The sequence below is a fragment of the Drosophila bipectinata genome, chromosome XR, assembly GCF_030179905.1.
Source record: "Drosophila bipectinata strain 14024-0381.07 chromosome XR, DbipHiC1v2, whole genome shotgun sequence".
Taxonomy (NCBI): Eukaryota; Metazoa; Arthropoda; class Insecta; order Diptera; family Drosophilidae; genus Drosophila; species Drosophila bipectinata.
The window spans coordinates 25,662,300-25,675,745 of NC_091735.1; the positions used below are offsets into that span (position 1 = coordinate 25,662,300).

General features: G+C 49.4%; 1 protein-coding gene across 1 annotated transcript in view; it reads left to right on the forward strand.

Moving 5' to 3' along the window:
* The first annotated feature begins 329 nt into the window (after window positions 1–329).
* Window positions 330–13,446, forward strand: part of CARPB (Carbonic anhydrase-related protein B) — a 43,256-nt gene continuing 30,139 nt past the window's right edge. The window contains exons 1-2 of the mRNA XM_017239315.3: window positions 330–626; window positions 7,373–7,696. Coding sequence (XP_017094804.1) covers window positions 7,639–7,696 — 58 coding nt within the window. The 5' untranslated portion in view covers window positions 330–626; window positions 7,373–7,638. The remainder of the gene's footprint in view (window positions 627–7,372; window positions 7,697–13,446) is intronic.

Below are 13,446 nucleotides of genomic sequence, written 5' to 3' on the forward strand. Positions count from 1 at the left end.
TGCGAATCAGGCAGTGGCGCGCCGGACATCCTTCGGCCGCCACGGCCCGAGTCGAGGCGACTGCTGCGGAGCCTTCGGCAGGACATTCGCCAGGGCGTTCGGCAGCAGTTTGGCCAACGGGGCGCAGGCGCCAGTGGCCAGTTTCGCAAACAGGAAGCGGCGCCACGGGCCGCCAGGATGGCCCACAGCCAACGGCAGACGTGACAACAGCCGAAGGGAGCCGAGAGGCGCTCGGGCCGCGTCGGCACGGCCGAGGTCCTGCCACTCGAAGGACTCGCACCGCAGCACAGAGCCAGTCCGCAGCGCAACAGTTTTGTTTGAAGCGTCAACACGTGCGGTTCGACTTGAGCTGGCAGCTCGTCCTTGTTGAATCTCGAACAGCATTCGCGGGAAACTGTCAGTCGCTCCATCCGAGCCGTGCATCCCAACCGATCCTTTCTCAACTCTCAAACCAAAACTAAGTGAAACTTTCAAGTTACCCCATAGAGTTCTCTGTTCCCAGCGATCTCCTGAAATACTCGGAATTTTTTTTTGTTTTTGTTGCGTGCCAGAAACCCGCAAAGTCGCAAGTCGATTCCCAAGAAGTCAGGCAATCAGTCGGGCGGCCGAATTAATCAAATTAAAAGGTAAAGGTAAAGCCAATGAAATTCCTCGGGCAACTAATGAGGGCCCCGCACACGACACACAGAAACCAATCCAGATCAGAGTCCAAATCCCAAAAACAGGCGCTGCCGAAAGATATGTTTGCCTTTTCTCGATTTTGGCAGCCAAACAAACAAGTAGCAACCGCAGGTCGGTGGAACCAAACCGAAAAGTCAAAGGCCCCAAATCAACGTAATTTGCGCTCATTATAATCAAAAGGCTCACATGCCAGCCCAGCCAGCAACACCGTGTTGCCTGGTAATTTTCATTAGCCAACTTGCCGCCCCCGAAAACGTTAAATGCGAATTCAGAGTCAGAAACAAGAAGTTTGGCTGCCAAACGCGAAACAAATCAGCGGCCAAGGACTGTGAACCGAAGACCGATACAGAAGACAAAGCCCTGGCCGGGCTTGTTGACTAATCGTTTCTCGATTGCATTTCGAATGCCAACTTCAAGTGCCGGAAACGGAAGTGCATTCGAACGTCAGCCCGGAATGGCCGGAATGGAAGCTTGTCAGTTTCGAGAGAATCGCGCGCTAATTTTCCACCGACGGAGGACAAGATTTCGGGGGCTCATTGGAATGCATTTTTAAGTAGAAGCGTTTAATATTTAATGGTGGCAATAAAAGTGGCATATCTTTAGAGCGAAGTGAAGAGCTTAATGAAGTGAAGAAGTAGATTTCTAAAGTTGGCTTTGACGCTAATATCCTTGGCGGGGAAAGAGAGGCGTTAGGATGTGTATAGAGATAGGATATCCTTTCGAAAGTGATGTGATGTCTCCAGTGCGACAATAGTGAGAACTTGTGTTTGTGAGCTGCGAAAATTATTTCGAAAAACCCTTCAGGCAGAAACCAGTGCTTCGAATTCTTCCTCGCTCCCTAAACCCTGGTATTTATGCACAAGCCGCGATTCGTTGCCGAATAAGTTGCATACAATGTTTAATTGAGAGAAATTTCATAAATTCCGCAATAAAATACAAAAGAGTGCCTGGGGAATGCGCTTCCATACCCGAATTCGTATTCCCTTGGCTAAATTGGAAATAATGGTTTAATTGCCGCGGATTAGTCAGCGCAGGACGGGAAATTGTTATCGCAACGAAACGGAACGGATCAGGACGGGATGGGCTGGACAGGCTGGACAGGCTCTTTATTCCCGTATTTATTGTAAATATATTTCATCAAATTTTCATCAATCAAATGGCCAATTTTTGGAGCCGCCCCGCTCTCGGCCGGACACAATTTCGGGCATGCACCGCGGGTAATGGGGAAACAAAAAATTGCACAAATATTTGCCAGCAATTTCCCCGAACGGCGTCGCTGCCGTCAACAATAAAATCAAGCTGACAATTTATTTGCCATTTTTTCCGTGTTTTTCCAACCATTCCCTCCAGCCTCCAGCCTCCGCCGTCCTCTCCGCGAATCTCACATTCGCAAAATAGCCAAACGGAATCAAAACGAAATTAATAAAAAGCATTTTCATAAAATTGGAGTGCATATGTAGAGCGAGCTGTCTGATTTCCTTACTTATTTTTTGCTCCTCGTCGGCAATCAGCCTGCATTCAGATTCGGATCCTGGTCCGGATCCTGGAGCTCAGCATGCAGGTCTGCCGGTCCTTTCGGCCTGCAGCTCCTTGGTTCTGTGATTTTAAATCCTTGGAATCACAGAAAAACAAATCCGGAATACCTCCATGTTGATTTTTAAACAAAGCATGCCTCTAACCGTTGGCAGCGAGTTGGAATAATATTTTTCTTAAAGTGATTTGACGCTGCACCCTCAGATGACTGAAAGTGTCCTGGCCAGCCAGTGGAACTGGGAAATAAAAAGTGTTGGCCTTTAAAGGGCCCGACTAATTATTTGCACAAACGGAATAAATTGTAGCCCGGCACATGGGGGCGATATTACAGTACAAACACTATTAATGCGTGTATGTATTTATGGGTTAACGTGAACTTGCACCTTGCCGCGCCCTTGCCGCCCGTTCGGGCCACTTTGTCCTCTTTTTGGCCATTTGCGTGTTCATGACGCTACATTTGCGGTTGTTTATGTTTTTGAGGTCGCATATCGTGGTTAGCCAATTGTTATGCGCATTTTGTTTAATTGCACACACTCACACTCGCAGTGATTGGCCCGACATGTTGTGGCGACTCGCAGTATGTGTGTGTGTGTGGGAGGCAAGTGGCATGTGGCAGGGTAGTTGCGGTGACATCGGCGTCGTCATCGTCATCGTCATAGTCCTCATCCGTTTAGGTGTTAATATTTCAATTAGCAGCCGTTTATGTTTACGTAGCTATAGGAATTTCCGTAACGCCGCACGCAACTGTTACGCCGAAAAAGTCGTAATGCCACACGACACCCGAGTGTCCAAGTGGCCAAGTTTAACTACAGATTGCGGCCCAGATTGTTGCGGATTTTATTGTGTGGCATCCCGCCAGCTCCCCGGCAGCCCACAGTTGGGAAGCCAACAAATTAGTTTGATCAACTTGGCCGGGGGGCGAACTTTTAAGGTTGCAGGCGGAAAAGTAATTAGTCGGCCAAAGCCCGAGATCTGTGTAGTGGGATTAGGATTTCGGGGGCCAGAAAAGCTAAAATGCCTTGGGAAGTAGGGCGGAAAAAAATGTTGGAGTAGCAGAAGGCTATGTGATGCCCGGTACCGCCAATGTCCTTTGGTACAAAACCGTTATCAAAGGATAAAAATGAATCAATCAATTGATTGCCGTCGCCCCCAAGGAACTACCCGCCGTATAACTATGAATGCAACACATCAGACGCATTTCTGGCCGACTAATTCCAAAATAAATGGATTCGGACCTGAAATAATTGCGGGAGGTTTGTGGAAGCAAATAAAACAGAGCACTCGTTCGATCCCCCAAGGAATCGTGATGCATTCAGGGGCGAGTTTAAAACATTTGCTTATCATTTTTGTTATGAGTCGTAGGCGGTGCGGGGGAGTTTGGTAGCTGAAAAACTTTTCAATAATGAATATGCAACAGTAAATGGCCGGGCAGCCGTGTGTGTGGTGGGTGGGCTGGGTGTGCGGTGTGTGTCGATGTTGCAAGTGTGTTTTTGAACATTTTAATATGCATGGCAGGGTCCGACACATTGCAAAAATGAAAAGAACAAAGGGCGGAAAGAAAAACCGCCGGCGGCCAAACGAAATAAATTTGTCAGCCATTGCCATTGCAATATTCTTGTGGCAACTGGCTGGGATCTGGATGGTCATGGGCATGGAATGGGAATGGGAATGGGCAGCAAGGGAAGGGGGCAGAGATGGGCCCTGAGTCCTGGACCTGGTCAATAAATAAATACGCATAAGTAAAACACATATCCACGTACCACGTGGCTTTGTATGAAAATGCAACGCACAAAATGCCAGGGCCGCGCGCTGAAATGGTGCATGAAAAATATGAAAAGACATTTTCGGTTAACGGTCTGACTTCCCCCGGTCTGACAATAAATGTCATTTAGTTTGTAGCTCCTGGCACAGGACATGGTCCAGGACAAGGACCAAGAGACCCTGCAGCCCTGCAGCCCTGCCCAGCTGCATTGCAATACCAATAAAATTTATTTAAAGCAAATTAAGGATCCAACGGGCTGCGAATGATTTGTGTGGCGGCAGATCGTCCTCCTTGTGCTAATCGGACAGAGGACACTGGGCCCAGGCGGTGGCCCTTTCGGGATTAAGCCCCGCCCTGTTTTCATCAAGGGCCGCCGTGTCAGAGACAGCAGGGAATCGAATTTAACAATGCAATAGCAGTTGCAATAACTCTGCCTTTTGTTTGCCGGATTAAAAATAGATAATTGTCGGCAAATGCAAATCCAACTAACAATATATAAAACAGCAGAATGATCTCATTGTTGGCCGGCTAAAAGGTCCTGGCTGGAAATTAATATTGTTTTGAAGCTGCCGCCGCTCCGCCGCAATAACAACACTCCCTTTAAGCTTGAGTGGCAAGCCCCAATTAAGCCGTCTTTGTGGACATGTCTTCTTTAAAGCCGAATAAAGACACAAATTTAAGTCCCCAGAAAACATTTCAATAATTTACGGAATAAATGCTGAATGCCGACTACCAACTGCCGGGCTGCCGGGCTGCCGGACTGAGGCTTAGACTTGCAGATATCCAGAGCGAGCGAACTTATTAAAATTTCAAATAAAATGTGTGCCAAATATGTAAACTGTGTGACAAATGCCTGAAATACGAGATAAGGCTGCATTCGAATTGCATAATCTGCTGTCTATTGTTGTATCCTTTTTCCTGCTCTGCCGCCTGCTAGCTGCTGCCACCTGCAACCTCCTCAGTCTGCAGGAAGTTTTCAAGTTAATTGAGAGACACTGGCAGCAGAAGGCCTACAGACGGCAGCAGACGGCAGACGGCAGAGTCCTGCCTTCTGTCAAGTGTCAGCAAAAGTTTCAGAAAGAAACGATCAAATGGAATTGAGGCAGCCATGTGCAGCAAGTCCTCAAGTTTGGGGAAACAATTAAAAAATAAAGTTGAATCAATTTGCAAACTAGCATGCCATCTCGAAGGGATCCCTCCCTGCTCTGTGAGGTGCGAACTTCCCCAAAAATACCCAAAATATGTTTACAATTTAATTTCTTGTTTACTCATGTAATTTGGCCAATTTTCGAAGATTGTCTGCTCAGGGTGTCGCCCGTGCGGATTCCTTTGGCCCCGCCGATGGCTTCATTAGCTTCGATCGGGTATTAACTCGGGGCCCACATGCAGGCGTAATGAACGCGTCCTCCAGCAGGATCCTGGCTAGCTGGGGAAATTTTCAATTACGCTCATGACATGACATAAAACGTAAATTAAGGCAAAATGTCTAAAAGCTCGAGGAGCGAGTGGAGCGGCACAGGGGCATGGGGCATGGGGCATGAGGCACAGCGGCGTTGTGGCAGGGGGAGTGTAACGCTTGATTTGCTCTGACATAAGTGGCGGCGACTGCTGCTGCCTCTCCCGTTGTTGCTTTGTTGTTTGTTGGTTGCCTGCTTTGGTCTCCTTATTGTTACGCCTACAACGAAGCCATTTCAGGCATTCCAGGCATTCAGCATTCGCCATTTGCTGCACTGAGAGAAACTGGGATCGAATGGTCCATCTGTCTTCCATGAAGAGCTCCTATTCGGAGGGCCTAGGACTCTCAATTCTCCTCAGTGCTCCTTCTAAAGGATTTTTTCGCCTCCCTACCCCCACCAGATACATGGGTGTGGGTGTGTGTGGTGGACAACAGCGACGAGTGCATGTTAAGTGCCTTATTATCCTGTTTATGTAACCGTGCAGTTTTGTCCGAGCGAGTCGGACGGAGCGGGAAAGCGGAGTCACATGTCCCGCTGCCAGAGTCGTTGTGTTTTCCATTTTCATGTTTTATTCAGGCCTAGTTTACAAATTGTCGCAACTCCGGGCCCTGGGACGTGGCCGGCACGAAATGAATATTTTGAATACAAATAACTTAAAGCGGACTTGACCCAAACCAGGCCTCGTCTCGCCTCGACTGGACTGAACTGGACTGGACCGAGGAAAATTGCTCAATTCAGAGTCCTGCCGTGCCATCGATGGCATTGTTTTCGGGCCAGTCAAGGTCCTGCCGGAGGCAATGGCTTTGGGACGGGTTTCAAGTTCGTTTTCTCGAGTTCGAGTTTGCAAATTGACAATTTGGGGCAGGTTGTTGGCCAGTCTTGGCCGAAAGAATATTTATTTTAATACGTAAAGCACCTTCTTTGGACCTATGCATATGTTAGTTCACCTCCGACTCCAACTTGAACTCCAAACGCCCCCCTCATACTCTTGGTTTTTCAAATGCTTTCCGCATTTCGATTAGCAGCTGCAAAGTTCCTTGATTAAGTTTGTAGTGCTTTCTGTTCGGCTCCACCTTGCGAGTGGGTTTATCATGATTTAGATTGCCCGGCCGAAGGAATCCGGACACGGGCAAGGACTCTGCTGGGAGTCCTTGGTGGGCTAGTGGTCTGGTGGGCTAGTGGACTGGTAGTCTGGGAGCTTGGCACTCTCTGAGTGGAGCACTTTAGTGCAGGCTAATTACAAAAAGTGAAAACACAATTCATTTTGCTTGTGGTTTATGCGTTTTCTTTGCCGCCACACCCACCGCCACCTGCCCCCACCTTCGCCAACCACCCTCGCCACGCCCCCTCGCTCCGGTCGCTTCTTGCAGCGTTATAAAAATGTTTATGGCTGACGTTTGTTGCCATAAAAATGCGAAGTTGTCGGGGCTACCGTTGCGAATGCGATTACTTGACGACCAGAAAGGTCACTCAGCCGTGGCCACCGTGGCATTGTTGTTCTTGTTCCGCCGTGTCCTACACGCTCCGGCCCTTCCACACACCGGAGCAGTGTGTGTGTATTTATGGCATTGTGTTTGTTAATAACATTTGCAGCGAGTGCATTCCATCTCTGACGTAATGCCCCAGAAGAGCCCGCCCCACACCCTCGATGGCTAATACAAGTGGCCAGCACAGCATACCCTGTGCAGGACCTCCTGCCCGGGCGTCTTGGGCTGTGGCCTTGGAAATGGTTCGGGATCTGAGCGTGTCAGAATAGTTGCAACCGTATAATAAAGTACTAGTCCGAAATAACTCATTTAGGATATCACCTGGGTCCTGATAGCCCCTGGGTCCTGACAGAGCTCCTAATTAATTTAAGAACCAGCACCCCTGGGTACTCCCCACCCCTCAGCCAGCATACCCTTCACTCATTCTTGTCGTCTACCGCCTTTCTTTGCAGTACTTGCCGGTGCAATTAACCAGAATGCCGTTCGCCCTTTAAGTTGCGCATTGTTCGCCGATCGCTCCGACGGAGGGAGGCGCCGGAGGGTCCTGGAAAAGCGGAGCAGCGGAAAGCGGAAAAGCGGACATTGAACGGTGGCAGTCGGTGGCTCTGACAGTGGCAGTAAGTTACGGGCCAAGTTTCGCCGTAGAAGGAGCCCAAGTCGAAGGAGCCCGGAGCCCGAGGAGTCCGAGTGCCGGAGAATAACTCAGCGCTTATGAAATATGGAGCTGCTGCAGGCCCTCTGCTGCACGCTGCTCCTGCTCCTGGCCCGGATGCAAGGTGAGTCCTCAAATCCCCCCCTTATTCGCCTCTCCATCGGTTCCTGCCCCACCATTGAATTAATATTGGCCCGTGCGTGCCACCTGCGCGACCTCTGACCCGTGACCTAGCACGCTGCTTGTTACCTGTATGTTGCCTGTGACCTGTGACCTGTCAGCGCCCAGCTTTGATCTAGTCAAAAATTGAATAATTCCATCCGGACTAGCGGCACTCGCCCCTACCTTCCCCTGTTTGGGCTTCCATTTGGGGTCAGTGTCAACCGTGTCAACGATATGCGATATGCAAATGTTCACATCAGCCTGACACGCGCTTGCATAACTTGCAACCTGCAACCTGCAACACGGCAAGTAGCAACATGGCCACTGGGCGTACTTTAGATCTCTCTTGAAATCCCTATAGCTGCAAGTACTGGGTATCGTATAGTGAGTTCTTTTGCTGATCTCCTATTTAAGCCTCCTCGTTAAGCCCAATGGTAAGTATTTGGAGTCCACCTCCTCGGCTCTAATTCTTTTCAGTGCTATCCTGAAGGCCCCTTGGGTCCTGGTAGCCAGCACTGCTGTCTTATCGGCGCCACAGATCTGTCACTGTAAATTCAACATTAATTACGGAGCCACCCCGGGATAATGAGCAGCAGAATAAATAAATAAATCGCAGCTGCAACTGCAACTGCAGCTGTCGGGGTGGAGGGAGAAGGGCTGGGTGGATGGCCTGAAATTACCACAAAACGGATGCAAGTGGCCCAAAACTTTGCACATTAATCGGGGGCTACTTAGGCCAACTTGCGAGCATTCCATACCTCATTTGCATTGCGGGTTGAATCGAATGGAACTCAGATCGATAGATGCAAATGGACGACAAAAGTTTGTGGTTATCGCACAAAAAACCAAGAATCCCATCCAAATTTGATCAAATTTTAAATTAAATGGGCGCAGGCGGACGGACGGAAGCTGTTGATTGAATATTAAAATATCTCCCATCTGAATATGAATGCGGAAAACGCTCCATTCACGAAATAGGGGAAAATTTTGGGGGAATTAAATGAGGGCTTCCAGAGCTTGACGTTTATTTCTGGCAACGGTGGCTTTCGATTTAACATGACCTACAGACGGCCGTAAACCGAGGCTCATAAAAGTTGCAACTACTAAATGTTGGCTCCCAGGGGCCGCTGGAGCTGGAGCTGCAGCTCCACACAGAATTTAAAGCCACAGACAGGATATACGTGTGTTCGGTTGGATGTTGTATTCAGAAGGACATATATAGCCGGCGGCCGCAGGAAAATTCAGCGCTGAGCCGAAAACACGTCGGAAGAGGCACGAAAACTAGAGGAGGGGCAGCGGGAGGAGGCCCAAACTGCATGGCCAAAAAGGAAAACAAACAAAATAAAAAATATGGGCGAAACTAAAATATCACGAAGATGAGGAAGACGAAAAAAATGCAAAAGCTAAAATAAGAAAATAGCAAAATGCGAGCTGAGAAAAAGAAATGTTCATGCAATAAATTCACGTTGAAATTTTGCAATAGTTGCGTCTGCGAGTTGCAGCAGTAAACGTTGCCGAGTAAGAAGAAGGAGTCCAAGGAACAGGAGCAGGAGCAGGTCCTGGCTCCTGGCTCCTGGCTCGAGAAATAAAACCCCTAGCCGGCGGGGGTTGGACGGCGGCTGACATGCCAGGGGCGTGCGTCCCTTATAACTCCGCTTGGAAATTATCCTTTTTATAAAAATTGTGGAACTGAAAATTTAATAACAAATATGTAATTTAAGGAGGAGTCAGTCAGAGGGTTTTGTCCACTCGGCAGAGCCGCTGCCCCCGCATCCGGCCTCGCCTACGCCTGTGCTCCTGGCCGAAGTGGTTTGGTTCCTGCTGCTGCTTAATTTCGCACTGCGCCTCCTCCTGTGCTTAAGTAAACTTTTCCGAGGGGCGGCCTGCCCTGCAGAGCCCGGGAGGGAGGGGAGGAGCCTGGGTGGCGGGACAGGACTTCTTTTGGGCAGCGATAAGCAGGCCGCTCGCTCTGCACAATTTTTGTTTGCCCCATTCGATTAAACTAAACATAAATTTCATGGGCGATAAATCAGCCGTGAGCGTTGGGACAGTTGCAGGTGCAGCTTGCAACCTAGAGGCTCCTTGCCCCGTCCCAGGCCCTGTGTGGGAGGGGGGGGGGGGCACGTGTGGGAAATCAAAAGAGTGCAGCCAGACAGGCTGGGATGGGTTCTGGTGGCCTCGACAAGGAGCATCCACTCCACAGGCTTAATAAATTAATTCTCGCTCAGCGAAGTGCACTAAGTAATCCCCTTCATTGGGCAATTTCGATCCCCACCGCCCCCCTCCTCCACCGCCTCCTCCACCACCCTCTCGCTCCATCAAATGGCAACGCGAAATTGAAAGAACAATTTCAGAAATCAGAAATGATTTTCGGCTGGGTCGCAGCTGCCGCTGTCGGTTCGTGTCGGAAATAAACAAAATTCCAAAATGTGCCAGCCGAAACCGAAAAGGGCCACAACAGTGCGTTTCGGGGCGGTAGTGCCTCGATGCAAATGGCGCTTTAAAAGTTTCGCATTTGGCAGGAATGTGTCTAATCACATTGCTCAAGTCCCGGCGCTTTAAATCGGACTTCCTTGGCTCTGTTTTGGCCAGAACTCGAAGCAGGTTATGAGTCTGTTTGCCTCTTTTTACTTTTATTAATTACACAGACGAAAATAGTTGATCGGTTTTTGCTGGGGCAGCTTACCCGCTCCTGTTTGGCTTCCTTCTTTGTTTCTCGCCTGGCTCACAGGTCGGCTACGTAATTTGGCACGTAGCTAACGAAACAGGAGAGTGCAGGGCAGATGGTATGCGGCACGGGGTGGCACGGGGCAGGAGGTGCGGACTGGAAGGCCAAAGTTTGTTGGCGCCCGAGCAATGGCCATAACAACATCCTCCCTCGGAGGAGGTGAGTGTGTGCGAGGTGTGTCTGTGTTAATGCTAAATTAAGTTGGTGCACGTCGAGTATCTCTATGTGTCTGTGTGTGTGTGTGTTTGTGGATATGCATGTGCTAAAGGGGTGGCAGGGGCGAAGGCAAGAAGTCCTGCAGACCGCCGGCAGGCTGTAATCCCGAAAACATTAAACTGGCCGCGTTAGGACATTGATTTTCGCTTTTGCCCCAGCCCCCATGCTCGTGCCACCAAAAATATTTAGCCGGCTCTGGCTCTTAAGCCACTCTATATTCTACCGATACTGGGGGTTAGGATATACGTATGCACGACGTCCACAAAATACAGATATATGGGAAGCACAGGCTGCTGCTGCTTCTGGTCCTGCTCCTGCTCCTACTCCTACTCCTGCTCCCGATCCTGCCTCCTTCTGCTTTTTCTCAATTCTGCTTTTGTGCAAATGAAAATTCAATTTGAAATGGAAATTATACTTTTTCTTTAGCTATTTTCGCATGGATGTACTTGGTGTGTTGTTGGTGCTGTTGTTGTGCTGCTCAGGATGTTTGTTATTCACTCCCGTAGTTGTTGCTGTTGTTTTTTGTGTGCTGTTTGGTCTTAGTTGAGATTTTGGTTCTGGGTTGGATTTTAAAATCGCTCTGGACGGGTGTCTGTGTCTGTGTGGATCCTGGCAGAAAAATGGCAGATGGAAAAATGATTGCAAAGCGGTCATGCACTGAGCGAAATCCCGGGCCACCTTAACACTCGAACTCAAACCAGGGAACTCTGTTTTTTTCTGCCCGAAAAGCCTCAATTGAATCCTTGCCTGATGATTCTACGGATTATTTATTCATTAAGTCAATCGGGGGGCAGGAGGCCATGAAGACGGGGGGTAACGGAAGTGTCCTGAATGAGTCGTGAAGTCCTGAAGTCCTGAAGCAGGGGGACGAGGCCCTGAAGTGGTGTGACTTCTCATGCATGACCAATAATCCTCGAATGGAGACATAAAACAATGGCCGACGAGCGTAACATAATTTCCAGCACTTAACCATGGCCAACTGTGGTCCTCCGCCCCCTTAGGCCCGCCCCTCCAGCCGGCGAAGCATCCCTCTCATCTGGTCATCCGGTTTTTGGCCTCCAACAACGACGGGGTCATGCATTTTTCCGCTTCGCTTGCTTTCAAACTGATTTCAATCTGTTTCTGCTGTCTTTCGATCTTCCCCTCTTCCTCTTCCGCCCCCCCATTGCCCAGAGTCGCTATTCCCTGTTGCCACGCCCCCTCTACTCTACGCCCTTTTGTTTCAATGTTGCCAAAAGTCGTTGTGGTCCTTGCTGCTGTTCTCTGCTGTCTTTGTTTTTATTTTCAGTCAGTGTCCCCTTTCCTGGGCCCTTCCCCTTCACTCCTTCACCGCTCCTCGCGGTCCAGGCCAGGTCATCATCATCAGCAGCATCATCGCTGGCATTTTGCTTTCAATTTGTGGCCAGAATTGAAAGAGAAAACAACCTTTCAAGATGACCCTTCACCCCGACCTGGCATCGCTTAAGTTGCCACGCCTCGCGCGCTAATGAAAAGCCACTGCCAGCTTTTTGTTTTTCGGCCAAGTCCGCATGATATTCGGGTTTTATTTAAAAATAAGTGGCGAATCAGATAGAAGAGCTCTTCTCAGGAGTGACTCCTTGACCCTTGGTCGGGCGACTAATCCGGAATATTTGTTCCAAATATAGATTGTTGACCGTCTTGGAGACACTCCGTCTCCGCCTAATGACTAATGAGTAACTTCTTATCAGCAACGTTCGTCCTTCACTGAAGAACTCATTCTTCAGCCCACCCGTTCTCCGGCACTTGTTATCCTTTTTGTTCTCCTCCGCCAGACTCTCCTCATTCTCGTTCCTGTCACTTTTTTTTCAGTTTTTCGCGGACTGAACAATGAAAATTAGCAGGAGAAATAATCAAGTGCAGTTTTAATTTGCACAATGGCCCGACTCTGTGGCCTTTTCAGCTCCTCCTGGGTCAGGACTCCTTCTGCAGGACCTTTCTACGCCACAGCGAGTCAGCGGGACAGAGCAGCCGTCATCTTCTTGTTGGGCATTTGGCATTTGGCATTTGGGTGAAATAAAGGAATCGCAGAGACAAAGGCCCGCCAGGACGCCTCATTGTTTTGCTTTCTTTCTTGCCGGACTTTTATGCTTTTTTTCGCTCATATCCTGATTTCTCCCGATCCTTTTCCTGTGTTCTACCACCCAGCCACCCCGCCACCCAGTCCCCTGCCCCTGTTTCGGGTCCAGTGCGGTCACAAATAATTGGCCCGATGCCGCTTTGACGTTTAAATTTTATTAAATGGCAGCTGCAATTGGCAGTTTGTGAGTCCGGGCCAGGCCAGGGGAGGGAGAGTTTCCAGTTGAGTTCTAAGCCCGTTTAATTGTTCCCAATGGCTGGAACAATGGCATGGCAACAATGGCTGGCCAGGGGCGTCGGCGCCGGGGGCTGCATAATTCTCTTACGCCCCATCGATGGAGACACGATGGAAAAAGAGAAAGTGCCGGGAAAGGGAGGGCGATGGGGAACTTGGCTAATAAATGATCCCAGGAAAGCCCAATATTTCTCCCACACACACACTGTACACACTGAACACACACACATGGTGCATTATTCACGCCTCATTTGACTCGGCCGCCTTCGGGCAGAGCCAGGCTAATTTGCCTTTTAAAGTGCGACAGCATTTTACGCTTAATTTGCCATTGATAACATTTCGCCCAGGACACCTGTTGTGTGTGTGTGTGGCGTGGGTGTGGCGGGCGGGCGGCATGTGTGTGCGACCCTAAAAGCTGCCTACACATTTTTCAACT